We start from the raw sequence: 19292 nt of genomic DNA on the forward strand, positions 1-19292 counted from the left end.
GCTAAATTGAATTGAAGATTTTTTTTTTTTTTTTTTTTTTTAAATCCAGTGGGTATTGTTCAGATTATGTTATTCATTTTCTTACACAATTCAATTAAATAGGAAACTTTGCTTTTTCTTTTTAACTTACCAGATGGCGCCTTAGTGTTTGTATTCCATGACACTTTAACGGAAAGACTCTGGGATTTGCAGTAGCACAACGTACATGCACTACTGAAAACACCTGAATATCCAAATGTTCAGATTCTATACACATTCCTATCAGCTGATGTAAAGCTTAATTTAAAGTATTAGTAAATCTAACTTTGATAGCCTGAGACGCAAAACACATTTTTTCCCCTATTAGATACAGGAAATGGAGTAAAGGTTAAACTCTTCCTTTCTTGCACCAACATTACATTTAGCAGCTAAGACAGGTGCAAGACTGACTAAATGCCTTTACTCTGTCTCAGGCTGAAGCAGCCAGAAAGATTCATCCAGGATAACAACAGGTAAGGGAACTGCTGCAATCAACATCTATGGACCAACAGAGATGATACGGAAGAAAAACAGGGGAGGGAAATGAAAAAGGGAAGTAAACAAAGCAGAAGAAAGAAGGAAGAGAAAGGAGAAAACCCAACAAACAAACAGTGAGAAATAAAAGAAGATAAGAAAAGTGCAACAGGCAGGGTGAAGAGAGACAGATAAAACATTCACTAATGGAAGCAGCACTTTTTAGTAGACATAAATTTAACAGTTACTTTAATGGTTGATACTAGCTGTATGTCAACTTGATTGATGCATTGTCACTTTGATAGTTAAGGTTATTGGTAGAGCTGCAGAACTGATGTATTACTACTTTAATTCTTCATTTAGGGGCTTTATTAGGGCATATGGGAATTTAAATTGAGTAGCTAAGGAACCTGGATTGATTCACTGGGATCTGATGGCATCATAGACACAGGGGTGCCCAGTGCATAAAGAAAAGGCCTTGTGAGCCACTTCTGAAGTTTCAAATATGAAGACTGGTCTGCACTTCAATGAGAATACTTTCCTATACCGGCAGGGACATCCATGACATAATCTATTGGGAACCACTATGGACTGACCATTCAGTTATTATGTACATCCATTTACTGTATTATTACTCGCACGCTGTCCTTTTTTCTGCCAATCTGCAACCCACCTTAGGCCAAAAGCCCTGCAAGGCAAGGACAATGCTTGTAAAATAACCAGGATGCAGTGAAATAAATCAAAACAAATGTTTTTAAGGAAATGTGATCTTTCCCACTGGAAAACTGCAATTAGGTTTTCAAAATGCAATCCATGTAACATTTTCCCAAGCTTCCAACCTTATTTGTATGATGAATGCAAAAAGAGTCTTACAGTTGAAACATTTCTCCACAAGCTGCCAAAGAGTCCAATTCAGTACTTGTTCATGGACAATCCAGCTCTCTAGTTGAAAAACTCAACTGAGGCTGCAATGCACCAACACCATGGTGGCTTTGCCGTAACTTCTAGAGATCACTTTGCACAAGAAAAGAATCTTAATGTTGCTCTCACACAAACACGCAATATACAGAAGCAATTGCTTCTTGCAAAACTTTCTTATCCCATGCCAACACAACAGGCGTGCAACCCTTGCTGTTCTGCCATAGAAATGCCTCTCTCCATGCATCGGATCTTGTCCTGCATGCACCAGATTTTTCCCTGTACAGTTTTAGGTCTACTGAAGATCCCCATCAGTCATGTTTTAAAAAAAAAAAAACTTAAATTAAAATAACTGGTGTGAGAGCATTTTTAAAGAGCGATCATTTAGCTAATTCATCTTTAAAAGGTTTCCCACCTATCTTGATTCAAACGTGATTTGCCTGCAACACAGCTCTAATAGGAAACATCAAGTATGATTTTGTGAAGTGGGTGCTAGTAGGGAGGCACCTTGTGGGGACCCCAGACCACCTTGCACTGAAAAAAAAAAAAAAAAAAAAGGCAGAACTGCAGTCTAGACCAGGCTCGCTATTTTATTTGTTTGGGAGGAGGCAGAGGATGGCAATGTTCTGTGCTCTGTCTGCTTTAAAACAAGCATCACACAGAAGGAAATGTCTATGTCTGTACAATTTTGTTGTTGTTATACATGCTAAAAAATAAGATTCTGCTGAGCTTCTTATTAGTTTCACCTCTTTAAAAAAATTAGGAACGTTCTACTGGGGTTACAGAGAACAGGACGAAAAGATTTTTGCTTATGAGAAAAACTTTCCCACACACATCCAGTGCTAAGAGAGTTAACAGGGTGCATTTTGGGAAATATAAGACATATTTTTAGTTAGCTTTTTAATGTCTGCAGGTTGATGCTTTCCAGCTGTTTTAGATCATGTACTTTTCTCTTGTTCCTCCTGAATGTAAACTGGGAATTTGGAATACTCCTCCTTTACTGGACATCCAAACAACGATTCTCACAATGCAGTACTTGAATGACTGGGCAGTACATCCCACAAGGGTTTGGTCATGCAGAATTAAATACCACTTTCCCTCTGGAAAGCGCATATCAGATTTCTGACCTGGCAGCAAGCTAAAAGCTGACAGCGGATGAGAAGAAAACAGGCATCAATGCAGAGTTTCCAGATTCTTTAGGGGCCAGTGTGCCTCTTACCACTCCCCTGCCTCTAGACAGACTGAAAGACTGAAATACTGGTCTCAGTACTCACAAGGTTCTTAAGAACATAATTCTCAGATCACTTTGAATCCCTCAGTCTGCATGAAACTTGGATGAAGATTTGGCCAAACTTGAGTGTCTTCTGGTTTTTAGTATGGATGGAATTTTTTATCAAGGTCTTGTAACAAACAATATCCTTACTGTGCTGCTACTATGAATTCATTTCTGCTTATAATTATTATTAAATTGCATTTAAGTAAAAATAATTGTTTGAATTTGTCGAGGCCCGGTTGAGCCATTCCACACCACCTCTTTCTTATAGTAGGAATTTCCTTGCAATGGAAAGAAACTACACTCCAATGTCGTCTTCTGCATCTCCAGAGTCTGTATTACAGTAGTTATTGGCATAAGGTTTAAAAACTAAAAGCATTCCTGTCAGTTTGAGGTCCATGTGCATTTCCTGAAGAGTATAGCCAGGAAAGCTCACTGAGGAGTGACACAGTCTTGAGCACAGGAATCACTTTCTGGATGTTCAAATGTAACGCTGTAATTGTGTCCAGAGAAATCTTTAAACACAATGAATATTCTGCTTTCTACAAGTACATACACCCAAGTAAAGCACCCCTTGATCAAAAGAGTAAATACTCCCTTTCCTCTGCAGTGACCACCTGCCTTATCTGGAACTCTGCCTTCTTGAAAATCCTTAAACGGACTTTTTTTTTTTTTTTTTTTCTTCAAACAGAAGCCCCTGTTATTTTACAACAATAGTTCACATTTTAAAAATACAGTTTCATAGGCAAGATGGTTTTCTCTATTGCTGAACAACCTTTTTTGGTATTACAACACATTCAAATGCTGCTGAAAAATTAATTGAATGTGTCTACTCACCAGAAGTCAAAGGCATTGCCTCACAGTGCCTTCTTATATGCTAAGTAGATTCTACGTACCAGAAATCTTCTATGTCACCACCTGTGTGCCATCAGCAGCATTGGCAGAATAGCAGTGGGGCTTGTATTTTCACCCAAAGCCATTTTAACAGTTCTGTCAATTCGTTTTCCATTACTTTATATTTACTCAGGCAGTACTTACCATCTTCAAAAATTGCTCCTATCTGAAATGATAATTCGGAGCTATGTTCTGCTTCACATGGATAAACTGCTCTTGCTTTTCGGTGGGCAATGCTGAAAAATGAAATTATAAATTATAGTCACTTTTGACTATTATGAAGACACTCTCAACCATTCTCTCTCCATTCTCATTTGGAGATGACTAAAACTTTAAACACAAGCTCACATGCATCATTACAGGCTTACAATTCATATACAAAAATGCAAAAGCTGAAGCTTCACAGCTTACTGTTGGCATTTCTGAATATCATACTCCCAACTTCATGCACACTTATTTTTATGATAGTCAAATTTCAACTACAGTTAAAATGTTGCCAAGTGCTAATCAGCAATGAAATCAACAGTAGGCAAAGCATACTATACTTAAGTTATAGACTAATCATTATTATGTCTTCTGAAATGTTTTTTCATGAATCTTGCAATTCAGCTTGTCACTATCGCTCTCCAGAATTCTCTTTTTGTATTTGTTTACAATACAACATTACTAGACTATTGAAGGTGCTGTTTTGTCCTAAACACAGATTTCTAACATTACAGGTACTCTTTTAGAGGTGTTCTCAGGATGCTCAGTAATAAGCCATCAATACGAATTTGTCCAAATAACTCATTTCTCCAAGTACCATAAGCAGAGATCTTGGAATATATAAGTATTTTTGGCACATCTTATTTAATCACGCCTTTGCAAACTGACAGTTTGCTGCTGCCCAATGATGCTTTGTTTAGACACAGCACCCACACCATTAAATCATCTTTTGTCGAGCCCAGGCAACAACAACTACACATAAAACTTTGGGAAAGATTCTCCCTGCCCCAAGGAACTTGCAGTCAAACAGACAATGCAGTTCTGGTGCAAAATGCAACCAGTAATGAGAAACGGAAGTTTTGTTACCAAGCGTTGGAAAGAATTTATTAATATACCCAACTACTTTAAGTTGCAAAGCAAATACTATAAAACTTGGAGGAAAAAGCTAAGATGGTGAAGACCCTCAAAGAAAAAAGTGAAAACACTTCAAAAGACGGACAACAACATGGAGGGAGGCAGAAGCAAGATAGAAGAAAAGCAGGCCAAAAGAGACTGAAATCAAGAACAAAAGAACAGATACAAGTAAAAGCATAGGGAAGTCTTTCAGAGGCATGAAGGCCAGGTTGAGAAACTTATATTAGAGATGGGTGGCTAGGGAAAAGAAAGAATCTGTATTTTAAAGGACACTGTAAGAGAATCACCACAGTAGGGAGACACTATGAGTAAGACCTGATTGACCACCCTAATCCAAGTCTGCTTGTATTATCCAACAAGCCACTGGCTCAATCCACGTGCCTTGTATCCAGAAGGTGCTCAAAGGGAAAAGTAAGCCAAAGCAGGCGTTTTATTCTGTCAAAATCACAAACACTGCATTTCTTGATTTGAGATAATCTGTCACATACTGCAGAAGACATTAATTAGTGATTTTTTTTTTTTTTAAAGAGAGGAAAAAAAGAGGCAAATAAATAATCAGCAAAAGTGGAAGTGTAAACCGTACCTTTCCCCTGCTCTGTCACTCCCAGTGGCAGGGGTGGGGAAGAAGAAAGTAGATGGTGCAGGATTTGCAGCAGCTGGGTTAGCAGACGGGGTGTTCATCCACGAGACCATTGATGGGCGGCCTTGACCAGGACTAAGACGAAATATTTTCAAGGCAGAATTAATAAGGTGAATAAAATGTCTTTTCATACCAAAATGTTTGAAACCCTATAACTAGATTAACTAGTTAGATCCTCAAATCCAAACCAAATAATAATGTCGAGCTGATTTAGCACACATGGCCATCGTATGATTCTGCCTTTCGTCCTTGAAAGTATTTCTCCTACATGCCTTACATCCTAAGCTAAGACAAATTACCTGAGATGTATGACATAACCAATACAAAGACAAAATTCCACATTCCCTATCTAATAAAGACAGATACAATGAAACTGCATATAGCAGGCTATTATTTGAGCTGCCACTTTGCCTTTACAAGTTTTGATGTATCTATTTAAAAATCTCCTCAGTGCTGTACAACTGGGAAGATTTCAAAAGAGGCTGCAGCTATTACAGCACTGGGATCACGACGCTGGCTCTGGATTGAGATCTCATTCGCGTAACTGTGGCTGCCCTCACGAACACACCGTTCAAATATGCATCAAATTAATGGCTGAACAGCTAGTTACCACAAGAGAAGAAGAAATAGCAGCCAAAGTTAAAAACTTTTTTAAGTCACTGAAAAAGATACAAAGTCCTCCTCAATGGAAAGGATGTTCCTAATTTTACACCTGAAACAACATTCCAGCACTGGAAGGCTTCCTTTCACTGCATGGGCAAAGCAACAAATAGTCCAAACACCTAATGTCAACATATCTTTGGAACAAAGAGCTGGACTTCAAGCAGCTTCTAAGCAGAAACAGAATTAAAATCATTCACAGACAGCTTTCACCCAGGAATCATCACTCAGAAGTACAGACTACACGATACAGCCTTTATCAGTTTGACTTATTCTGAGATTAACCTCTTAGATAGCATAAATGCGCAAAGTACCACCAAAATCTAGGAATCCAGCCAAGATGGTATTTGTGGAGGTGTAAATACACACGTAATCAAGGTAGATTGGCCAAAAGCAAAAAAGAGACCAACAATCACCCCAGTTATAATTCTAAATGAATAAAAGAAAGCAGGAAACCTAACTTCTGTCGCTGATTTTAATCTTCTTGTGCACTGGGATGTTTAATTTCTAGAATAAAAGATTGCTATTCTTGGTTTGTATAACATGGTTTACAACCAAATTCAAATTTTACAATCTGATCTTCCTAGCCAATATTTCTCAAAGTCATTCTAGCAATTACATTGTTAGGCAGACATTTATTTTTTTTATTAATTTTTTAAATTAACACATTATGAAATGGTGAATGGCACATTCCTGATTTAACAAGACAATAGTTATTCCTTTGGATCTGTGTCAGGCAGCATTTGGATGAAAACTGGAATTCACAGTATACGAAAAAACAGTATTCTGCAGTTAATTCCACTAATAAAAATAAAACTTAAATGTGCTGGAGTCATAACCAGAAGAGTTTATCAAAACATGCTCTGCTGTTAAAACAATCTGATTTACCAAATAAAGGAAGGAATCATATGTAGTAAGCTGAATGAAAAGTTGGATTATGCTGACTAGGAACATATTTCATGCTTGACTTTGGGAAGAGGACATGTAGTCTGCTTCACCGCCTCTGAATCTTCCACAACACAATTGTTTGCATGTTCCAATAATTAGATACCTTTGAAGACCAGCACCTACATAGTTTTGAGGTTAACTTTTTACTTGAACTTGTTCCTCTTCCTCCCATTTTTATCGAATAATTTAAAAATTTTCCTCAGGCAAAACAAAAAAAAAAAATCAACTACAAGTGACATCATTCAGAGAAGAAAAACAAAGTGAACACCAGTTTTTGTATTATTTGTTCTAAATACTGAGGATTAAAAAAATTGCTCAATACTACTGTAAAGTTTATAATGTTTGCTAGAAAGTAGATTATTTCTCCCTCATTCTGCACATAATGCATACTGTGCAGAGTTCATTTTAACTCAATAAAATAGAAGGTGAACCTAAGTCAAAAGTTTGTCAAAAGTGGATTAAAAAAGGATCCCGCTTGCATGGACTGAACTATTATAGTTAAAACAATCCTGATACTTAAAGAAAAATAATTTTCCTTCTGCTTTTATTTATTCAAAATCAATTCAAATGTTAAAACTGGTGTCAGGCTCATTTCTGAAATCCATAAAACTACAGAAAACAGAAAAAAATATTCCAAGTATATTAGCAGAAGAGTATTAAAATGTCTCTAACTCAAACTAATCACAATTCAAGATTATTCTACCAAGTGCTCTTCCAGAGTACATACCTCAGATGTATGGTGTTTGGTTTTCCAGAAGTGAATAATAAAATCTTGCATTTATTAAATACTTCACTGAAACATGCACCATAGTAACCTATGCAACTTACTTGATCAGTTCTAGAACAACACAAACTGCCTGTGTGTAAGACGCAGCATTAATGACTTCAAAACGCTACTCAGAACAGTTCACGAAAGACACCCTCCGATCCAGGAAAGCAGCAGTCATTTATAAGTATACATGAAATAAATAGCAGATGGTTTCTCTTTGAGACTTGGAGAGGAACGACAATGAAAAAAGTGAGGAAAGGTGTGCAAATAAAAAGGAAGAGAAGATGAAATAGAATGTTTGGATCCATGTTATGGCATGTTTATTTCCCAGGTTACACAGACTCAACAAAAAGGGTAATCTATTAAGACTACACTGTCCTTTACCACGCAGCATTATATAAAAGCACCTAAAAGCTGGCAGGTTTTCTACAAATTCTGAGCAACTCCAAGAGCTCTGTGGAAAAAACGCTCCAGCAGTGCAGGTACGTGGAACACTGGGCTGTTCCCTCCCCTGCTTTTGATGAATTGCCTTAATCCGTGTCAGCTGTAGCAAAAGCACAGCAGCACTGCTCCTGAACCCACCTGTCACCTCCCGCTCCTGGGTACCCCGCACAAGATCATGCTCTACAATCCAGCAGGGAAAAAAACCCACTTTTCAATAGCAATGCTTTCGTCATGGTAAGAAGAAGAAAAAAAGGAAAAATTAATAGTTTTAAATATTAAACACATTCTAGAACTTTTAAAAAAATTTATTTACTGTACTTCTCTATCTCAGTAACCACTTAATTTTATTATTAAAACAGAAGGCTTTACTCAATGGGAAAAATCAGTTCCAATGTGTACTCTGTAAGCAACAAACTGCCGGATTTTTTTTTTCTTGAAAAGATTCTGATAGCAAAATTACCTTGCTATAAAGCTTTGCGTGCCTTGTTTATCAAGATGATGATATATTAGAAAGTACTGCGTATCTTATCATACAGCATCTGAACTTTCAGAAGGTATGTTGAAGAAATCGTTGCTCCTAAGGGCTAAAATGAAGGCAATACATTTCCTGGGGGTGTGGGAGGGTGGGGGGAAAGCCTGACAACTATGTTTCTGAGAAAAAATGCTGTTGTCGGTATGGTGAATGTTGGGAGAAGGGGAAAATGACCTTACTGAAAATAAGCTAGAGATTTTGTACTGATATTCAGAAACAAACTCTTGAAAACAGGATTTTATTGGCAGTTTATCTGGCTGGTTCCTAAGGTAACACAGCTAAAGAGCCACCTCTTATCTTGCGAGTGAGGAAGAAACTCAGTGAAAAGAATCTACACTGCAACTCTTGAGAAAAAAAGGGTTGTTTCATAAAAGGGTTTGGCAGCCCCGTGGCTGTTGTATCACAGTGTCTGGCTGACATAAACTCAATCAAAGTGTTCTGAAAAGGTTTTATTATGAGATAACATAGAATATCAAAAGATGTCGGCTATTTCTGATTTGATATGCAATCCAATATTCTTCACCACCTGGCAATGATCTTCCTGCATGTTAAAACCCCCGTGCCTTGGTGAGGCTAGGACGCAGAAAAATACATGGACAAAATTCTAGGAATTGTCATATCCTCAGCAAAGCTGGAGACAAAACAGAAAGACAGAATTTCCTCATCTGTGTCCCCTCTGAAAAGAAACTCCACCTCTGAAATTTAAAGTATGTAACATGCACACAACATTAAACTTGTTTTGTTGAACTTTTTGTTTTGATAAGCCTGGATTGTGAAGTCTCAGTGAAACAACTAACACTTTAGGTAAATGATCTTTCACACCAGCCTGGTAAATCTGAAGTTAACATCTACAGGAGCTGTCCTAAGTTAAAGCATTTTTCAAAGATAATTTAGACAAAGCCAAAATTAAGTATGTACATCTATAGGGTTACAGCATACTGCTGTTCCTTCTGGAAAAAAAAAAAAAAATAAGGGGACTGTGTTGCCTGGAATCATGCAAAGAGAAGGAAAAAAAAAAAAAAGTAAAAGAAATGAGAAGAAAGTTTTGCTCATCCCAGTGGTTGAATCCCCATCTCTCCCTGCTCTGAGCACACCCAGTGGCGCTGCTGGCAAGCCCAGCTGCCCAGCCCACTGGAAGACCAGGAGATGGCAAATGAACCACACATCTAAGTTATATTAAGCCTGTTTCAAAGGAGCTGCAAAATGAGGGATATTGCTCTACTTGAATAACAAATGGGCACAAAAAGAAATGCCTGCTCTGCTAAACCTGCTCTCAAACTGCTGAGTCACTGGAGAGGTGGCAGCTGAAACAAAAAGAAACTACAAAATAAGCAGAATGAGCGAAAAGAAATGCTACATACCTGTACTGTGCCTTCTGCAGCTGTTAAAGCATCTTCTTGTATTAAAATAAGATGATGACATTAGACATTATAAAAAGTTTTCAAGACACTGAAACTGAAGTCACTCATCATTTAGGTAAAACTGCAAATTCACCACTGCCAGAAAGTACAAAAAGAAACTATTCCAATTTTAAGGAAACTATAGCTGCAATCTACTGATGCAGATATAACAAGACTGATGGGAATTAATTCAGCAGTCAAACAAAATTAATAACTATCTCCAAGGCTTCTGGTATGTGTAAAACACCACTATTTCTGCCCTCCCTTGCCATCTCATGGCTCTTTTAACGTCAGTCTGCTCACCGGTAATTTGAACAGCCTGAGATTTCATGAAGAATTATAAGCTTCCTCCCAGTCTGGTCACAAAGACCCTGAAAGCACTCAGGATGTGGCACAGTACAGCTCTCATCACAATTTTGAAAGCCTCTGTGGATATTAAAAACCCCAAAACGATGCCACTAGTGTAGCACATACACACCACTGAGCTGGGTAACAGAATATTTTAGTGTCAGGACAACCAATAAAGAAGAGCTGTAAAAGAAATGAAAAAAAAAGACTGGGTTACTTCCTCTGCCATGGGCTCCTTACATATTTCTGAAAAGCCATTTACATTGGCACAAATGTAACTGCTTTAATGAGCCATGCAGCCCCATTCACATACACACTCAGTGAAGGGGTTTGACGAACAGGATGCTTTACACCCCCTCCAGCTGCAAAATCCCAAAGGCTTAGAGAGCAAGAAAAGGAGGAAAGGTAAACAGATACTCATCATCTTGAGGAAGGCTACCCTACCTCCTGCACCATGACTCTATTCAGAACAACCATTAGGAGTCACCAAGTTCCAGCCCCCTATGAAATCCAGAGACTCTGCAGTCTCAGATCCCAAAAATGAACTCTCCGGCTGAGGAATATGATATCAGTTTTCATTATATGAATGAAGAGATTATGCAGTTCACGTAGGGGACTTCCAACCAAAAAGCAAGAGTGACTCAATTCTGAAAACCCAGCACTGTGAAGGGTAAGTCTGTAAGCTTTGTAGATAAGCTCTGGCATAGGGCATTGTCCTTAAGCAGAAAAGATCCCATGACAACAATGGGCCAGTTACAGTAACAAATCTTTCCATATCAGGAAAAGATCATCAGAAAGATTAATTACAACAAATGCCAAGTCCAGGGAACACCAAGTGTTCAACTTTTTTGGTTCATTCCAAGGTGAAATGAAAACACACATAAGGCAGACCACAGTGTTTTGATACATGACTTGTATGTAACCCACCTTTCAAAAAAGTCAGTTGTCTCAATAAGGGAAACCTACAATAATCTATCAGGGGTGAGCTGCCATTATAGCCAGCAGTCAGGAAACAGCTGAAGAAGAAAAACTTCATCTCAATAAACAGCTCTGGCTCACTGGGAAGTCAGTGAAGAACCTGATGAACACCACTGTTCTGATTACTGAAGGTCAAGATGAGTGAAACTAGTCCTTACTCCATAGTTCTGAAATTACTGCAGGTAGCCTGAGAATGTGAATTAAAACAAGTCAATATTCCCAAGACCAGTATTAGTCATGATCTCCCTTCCCTCTAAGATAATAAGAAGCAGCTGCCTTATGAACCCTTCTGCAAGGATTAGAAGATTAGAGGCTGTACAGCTGCAGCAAAGGACCTCTTGTCAAAGCATCACGTCCAAAAAAAAGAAGGGTTAGTGATGTGAGCACACAGACATGTAAGAGACCAGAGACAGGAGCAAGCAAGTCCAATATCAAAAGGTAACACCTGCATCAGAAGAGTCACAGGAGGTGCAGAAATTGGAAGGAAGAGATGGAAGTAGGGTATGCACAAGCCTTGCACAGATTCAGAGGATCAAAATACATTGGGAACTCAGTGTGCACAGGCCATACATCCCAAACAGAATATGTAATATTTTCTGTGAAGATATTTTGTTGCAGGACCTAGAGCTTCAGACAAGTTCAAATACAAGGTCCTATACTTTAAGACACACTATGCTTCTACTTCTTGAAGTAGTGACATAAGACACCACAATTACCCTTTTTTTGGCATAGATTAATTACAAATGTTAAAATGCCCAAATTACACTCAAAAGTAATAATTTATAATGCATAATAAAACAGAATTGGGAAAAATGTGTTTTAATAGTACTTAATGATATAAAACAGGCTGAAGATTGAAAACAATTTTGATAAAAGTAACCAAAGCTATGTAGTAAATTCTATAATCAAACTACAACAGCCACAAAAAAAGGTCCCCTCACCATTTTTAATTGAATTGTATCACTTCATGTCTGATACTGCGTCTGTTGCACTATCACCTACTTCACTACATGAGGACACTAATGAAAAGACAGTTGTTTAGATATATTTATTAGACAGAGATGTATATACCTAGTTTAGCTGTCACTGTGTTTATATATTGTTTGCATGTGTAAAGCCATAATATAACAGGGTGAAAGTCAAACCATGTATCACTGCCTTTCAACTGCATGTAAAAGAGAAGATCAGCTATTGTTCCATAGTTCAGTCACACCTTATGAGGTATCCATAACCCCTTCTAATACATATCTCCAAAACCAAGGCCGTCGCTATTATAAAAAACAGCTTGGAGAGTAGCTTAGAAAAGCTAGTCCGCTTCTTAGTATCTGAAATCCTGAACATATTTGGAATTATTAAAATTCGAGATTTGTACAGCATAGGAATAAAATCCCGAACGATTAAGGTGCGTATTTTTCAGTGCCAATCGGGAAGGCAGAAAGTAACGTCAGGGTCACATCCTCCAGCAAAGAGCTATCAAGCCTCTTGCAAAAAGGATGTACAGATTTATTTACTTTTTGGAGAAATTAAATAGGAAAACCAGAAGCTACATAGCAGAGAGAAATTAAGCCAGAGGATTAATCTGACTGCATTACGTGCTTCACACTAACATTCTGTGCATACTCTTGATGTGATGCTATAAGGTATTTAACAGTAAAATCGCCATAACTGTGTGGCTCAACTAATGAGTTGCATAAAGGGAACTAACTAAGCTTAGGTTTACAATCCTCACCCAAGTGTTAGAAACAAACACCACCACATCCAACCGCCACATGCACTAACTGGAGAGCTGAGAAAGCAGCAACATCAATACCTCAAGCAAAAATTGCAGAACAATTTGCAACACTGCTATAAAGCTCACACTTCATTAAGTGAATCCTTAGACAAAAGTTCAGGCTTCCTCTACTTGTAAAGCAGACACAGCACTAAATATTCACGCAAGGAATGTACGGTCTCTTATATGCTGCAAACTCATACTATAGCTTACTGAGCACTCACTTTCCTTCACAGGCAAATCCTAAATTATGCCCAACCTTTTATTCTTCTTAAGCTCTCTCCTCTCCTACTGCTTTCTTTTTTTTTTTTTTTCTCCCTCGTGAAATTTGGGAATAAATTAAATTTCCCCCTTACTACTTCTACCATGGGCTGTTGGCCACAACATGTATCTTTTGCTTTCCTCTTCCCCTCGCTCTTGGTTTAATGCCTCAATTTTGTATGTCAACTCCTTTTATTCCCTGCATTTCTAGCACAGTATTTTTCTTCACTCATCCTTCCCCCTTTCCACTCTGTGTCTTCCCCTTATCGATTAGGAGATCCCTGGTGCTTCTGGTGACACCGTTACAAGAATACTTTTCCTTACCAACACTGCCAACTGACTGCCTCTTGCCACACAATCTGCAGGCAGCAGCAACCTGCAGCAGCTTCCAGAACAGAAGAAACAGCAAAAATATTACTCGGAAAGAAAGGGAGAGGAAGAAAACACAAATTCCTTCAACATGAGAGATTAGCACTAACTCTTCCTCACATCAACCAGGGTTTGAAGTAGTTCTGAGGAAAGAGGAAAGGGTGGGTTGTAGGGTCTAAACTCCTCAGATAATTCGTAATTTTAGGGTAGACAACAGTTTGGGGGAAACTGATAGCTATGCATAAAAGACGGTTAAAATTTGCTTGGTTAGGATTGGAGTTTTCTGTTTCAATCCAGGTCAGAATAATATTATGGACAACTTGCAAAACATATCTATTCTGTATGGAGAGAATAAAATGTTAAAATACATGACATATTTGTTAAATCCAAGGCAGAATATGACAAATATCATTGTATTTGTACATTTTACTTTATAAATTCTTATATGGGCAAATTCATGAAAGAGGGAATATTGCCTATTTTCCAGTGTCTCAAAGAGCAGAAGACACAGATCAGAAAAAGGTGCCACCGAATGCCTATATGGATAATCTCATTTCATCTGCAGGACACCGCTTACCTTCAGAACACCAGTGATGGTGGCAATCTGAATTGGAAGATATGCGCAAGGAACTGTCTGCATCTAACATGGAAACTTTTTTTTCCCCAGAACCAACTGTGGCTTTAAGGGAAATAATGAGCATTTTGAGAGTGTACTGCTGGTGAAACTACACGAACATCAGTTCCAAAACAGTCTGAAACACGTTCTCCTTACAGAAACAGTAACCACCTGGAGCTCTGCCGGAGCAAAGGCGACTTCGATAGTAGTTCCAGAGGAACCTGAGGAAGACAGGTGGCTGTACAATGTCAATTCTGTAGCTTTTGTGTACAGATAATTAGAGAAAGCACAGAGGAAAAAGAAAGAATGCAAATGCTTTGGTTAATATTAAACTGAGATTGCCACTGCTGCTCTGCCTTAAAGGGGAAAAGATGCACATACCAGTGGAGAGAACTACAAGGGAGGAATATACCCTATCCAGTTTACTACCATAATTATCAGTTCATGTCTGAGATTAGCTCATGCTAAGCTTCCTTGGATAGGAGGCTTTTTTCAAACAATACACATTTATGACATCAGGCTCCATCAAGCAGGAAAGGTAATTTGCCAATCCTGGGCTATTTGGAGTTTGAATCCTGCATCTACATAAACCAGTCTGTAATTTTGTGACTGACAGGGGAATAAAACTCTCTGTGTTCTACCATCGAGTGTATGTAAAAATAAAATGTGCTTATTTTTAGTATTTGGCTCTTGATGGAAGTGTGAAGTTAAAAATATCTTCAGGAGAAAGGCTGAACAAAGTTTAGGGTGCAAGATAACCTTAGAACAGCAAACCTGGGTCTCCATTGAAAGGCACTCTTGCCGTGGGCAGTAAGAGCCAACCATCACCCAACTCTCTACACCCCGCTACAGCAGCAGATGACAACACAGGGCATATGTCTGAGCCACACTGAGCTTTCAAAGAAAATCTAGCATCAGGCAGACGCACGCTTATAGACATGAGAACCAACAGCTTAGCGGGGCTTCAAAATGGCACATATGTGAAACACCACCTTCCAGTTACACCGTATGCATAGTACATCTTTAAACACTGACATGACAAACGAGCAGTCAGGGCTTTGTGAGACATTTCAAATTGGTTGCATAGCCCTTGCTCTCTTGGCTTGTTTCACCACTCTGGCCATGCAGATCCCTCCTAGTGCCAGCCAGGAGGTGAGGGTGTATTTGCCTGCATTTGGTGCTCCTCTCACCATACTTGAAGCTGTAGTTCCTTTTGTTTTCAAAGGTGGGACAAGGAAAGGGCATACATCACAAAAAACTCTGCCAGGAAACATCATGGTGACAACAGCTATTATTCAGGAAAAATCAAGTTCTTCGTTTCTTAAAAACAAATACCACAAAAAGTATTCTTGCTATCCATCACCTGTTATTGCTTAAAGCAAACTACTGATATAAACCAGCCATGGAATATCTGACATATCTTGACCCACAATGCAACATCCCTCCCCCAGGAAACAACGCAAGCAACTCTTCTACCACAAAGAAGTCACCATCACCTTGTTGACTACATAACTCCACAGTGATTGATCTCTCACAAGTAACACCCTTCTGTTATAAACATCAGCAGAAACCTGAGAAACCAGTTCCTCTTGTATTTCCATCTCCTCTCAGCTCAGTATGGTATTTATTGTGAAGACCTGCAATACTATTTTAGAGAGTATACCGAGAATTTAAGAATCGGTTTTGTTCCAATTTGGCACAAAACATTTTGAAATCCTGCACAAATAGAAAGGACTGTTCTCCACCTAATTCTAGGGTAGTCCAATTTATCAGAATAGTCTACGACCAAAGCGGAGTTCACCAGCTAATGCTATATTTCCTTGAGCTGGGAGAGCTACCACAGCTACACAATGCCACGTCAACCACCACCCTTCCCTGCCCACAGGACCCCATGATGCACAACAACTGACAAAGGCCACCAAGTACATTCTCCATTGCTGACATCTGCCTCTGCCATTAATACAGTGGGGCTGTTTGGGGTTTTGTTCGTTTTTGTTAAGGCAAGGCCCTCTGAGTCATCAGAACTAGAAGCCAATTTGGGGGCAGAAAGTAGAGGAAAGAAAGAATGTACCATTCACAGGCTACTCTCTGTCACTGTCCAGGCTTGTTACAGAGGTAGCTCTCAAGTAAACTTCTCAGACAGGTGAGTGGAAGAAACTGTTTTTGACAAATAATATAGACGCACATACCATCCACTTCTTTTTTTTCCTTTTCAAACAGAACTGTTTAAGTGCTCTTTCCAACTGACCACAAAACCTCAAGCCATCAAGCAAAGTTTCCAAAACAGCGGTGCAGTATAATTTTCCATTAAAATTAATGAATGCCAAATGCAATGTTCCTCCAAACACCTGAAGTTCCTGAACCCTCTGGATAAAACCAACACTTCTTTCTTCTATTCTCTGACGTGACATTATCAATGTTGTGCTAACCATATGCTCCTTAATTAGCTATGCTTGCTTTCATAGACATTCCAGTTTTATACCATCTACAGCATGTTTTTCACACATGCACTTCTTTTTGTCAAATACAACTTATTGTTAATCCTACCTACTACTAGTGGACAGTACAAGAAGATAAGGAAAGAATAACTTTCTCTACTGTAGAAATTACATTTATGTAAAATACCTATAAATCTGGAATTATTTCAATACATATGAGAAAATATTGTACTAGCTAATAAGTACTCTAATCAGCAGTTAATTGTGCATGCATATAGAAATATAAACCCATCATATGGCTATCTACATATTCTCATGTGTAACATACACCTACACATATATTTTAGACACTTGCTTCATTAACAGAACAGGCTACTCAGAATGCCATTATGGAAAATATTTGTAACAAATCTTTTCTCCAGACCTGCTCCTTCCATCTTCTTGGCACTGAAGGCTGGAAAACTTTGTCTTGATATGTTAAAGTTTGTATGAATAGCAAACTAGAGAATTCAATTCAAGTTCAACTTCTCATTTAAAAAAACAAGGTATGTTCAGGTTTTTGTGTATCAAAGCTGAGTATGGATTACAGAGAGAGGACAAACATTGTAATGTCAGTTTTTCCTAAGCTGAATTGACGCTCAATAACTGAGCATATAGAGTCAGGTTGCACTTTCATTGGAAAATGGACATTTAATTTGTTAACAAAAGGAGATTAGTAACGATAATGTTCTTAGACAACAGCACCTGAGCACACATTCATTACAGTGTATTTATCCAAATCCAAAATTTGGCCCTAAATCTTCATGGTGCTGCATCTAAGTGTATCTAACACTGTCTTGAAATAAAACTAGGGTAATACGTCATAAAGAGAATAACTTACATATTCATTGCCTAAATAAAAACATTTAAAATTGTATAATGGGGTTATAGTAAAATGTACTAGGTTTCTGTAGAAAAAAAACATCTATTTCCTACAAACTCAGCCACATTTAAACAGCCTCTAAGCTCTGCCCCAACATGTAAACATATACCTTTTTGTAGCAGAAAAAAACCCAAAGCCAGGTATATTTAATTTCTAAAAATCACTCACCGCCAAACTGAAAAGGGAAATGTGTTCCATGTGCACAATTTTACTAGTAGGAAAAAATAGTTATTCATTATTCAGATTACTTACAGATTTGTTGTCCAGCCTGCAAGATCCCCGCTGTCCATAATAAGGTGATTTCCATCCATGAGCCCAGGGGGGCTGCTAGAGGAGGTGGGTGTCGGAGACTGGGAAGAAAGAGAATCCATACTCCCAGTTGGGGTGTCTTCCCTGGGAGAACTGTGACTGTCAGCTGAAAAAGAGAGCACAAGTCAGAAGGATACTAAAAGAACCTGTTCATTAGCTGAAGAAGCTGCTTTGGTAACAATGTCCCAAAATACATACAAGAAGCAACCTTACTGTTCTGTCTTCATGGGATATTTTGGAAGACAAGCAATCCCCCAGCACTTTCCAAAAGGTACCTTTGCACAATTTCCCCCATCATTATCACCAAGCTATCTTCTCAACACAATCTATTTCCAATCCCCTTTTTAACATGTGTTTTATGTGAATGAAATGCGAGATTTTGGGGGGTTATTTTCCAACAAATGCATCACTTCAGATAACAAAATAGTTTAGGCTACACACATTTGTGCGTCCCTAAAAATAATTTAATCCACATGTGATTTCTCAAGTACCATAAGCATGATCCTACCAAACATGAAACAATGAAATTTAGAAAGGGCAAAATGAAGAGGAGATCTCTAACAAACATGCAATACCCAAGAACGGTACTATTATTACTCCTTTTTAACAGTGTTACTTTTAAGAGAACATGTATTCTGGTCTATTATTTGTCGTCTTAGGCTACTCTTAGAATATAACTCCAGAAGCAACACATTCAGAAATGATTGCATAAGAAAACATTAAAGGAACACCATTACTATCCCATGGACAGCACGAAAAAGTTACAAATGTGTCACAGCACTCACTGCAAACCATTCTGACACATCCAGCCAAACAGCACGATCATCACTGAAAAGCTAACCTTCACCCACATAGCTTTTCCTTTTACTTAAGCATCAGCTCTGCATTTTATAAATTCTAAAGGAGGCATACAAAATGAGGACAATTGCAGACATGGAAGTGTGCATCACAACTAAGCCCACAGTCTCAAATGGGGCGTGTGGCTGTTTTCAGAATATTAATATTTAACAGTTATACGGGTCATTTCCAGCCACCCTTTGCAAGGCTTCCTGCATCCCATCCTGTCCTTTCCTCCTCTGTCCATTCTACTCCCACTGGAACGCATGAACACAGCCCACAGCTCTGTCTAGTCAACATCATGAAAATCCCTCTGGAGTGGATTAGATACCACTGATCCCCCTGTCTTAGTAA

At 38.4% G+C, this 19292-nt stretch overlaps 1 protein-coding gene across 2 annotated transcripts in view; it reads right to left on the reverse strand.

Moving 5' to 3' along the window:
* The window catches only part of ARHGAP10 (Rho GTPase activating protein 10), a 149056-nt gene that overhangs the window by 6366 nt on the left and 123398 nt on the right, over positions 1–19292 (reverse strand). For both annotated transcript variants that reach the window (XM_071808001.1, XM_065837626.2), the window contains 3 exons: positions 18045–18207; positions 5280–5411; positions 3722–3813 (listed from right to left, as the gene is read on the reverse strand). In XM_071808001.1, the coding sequence (XP_071664102.1) occupies positions 3722–3813; positions 5280–5411; positions 18045–18207 (387 nt within the window). The remainder of the gene's footprint in view (positions 1–3721; positions 3814–5279; positions 5412–18044; positions 18208–19292) is intronic.

This window comes from Patagioenas fasciata, chromosome 4 (assembly GCF_037038585.1).
Source record: "Patagioenas fasciata isolate bPatFas1 chromosome 4, bPatFas1.hap1, whole genome shotgun sequence".
Lineage (NCBI taxonomy): Eukaryota > Metazoa > Chordata > Aves > Columbiformes > Columbidae > Patagioenas > Patagioenas fasciata.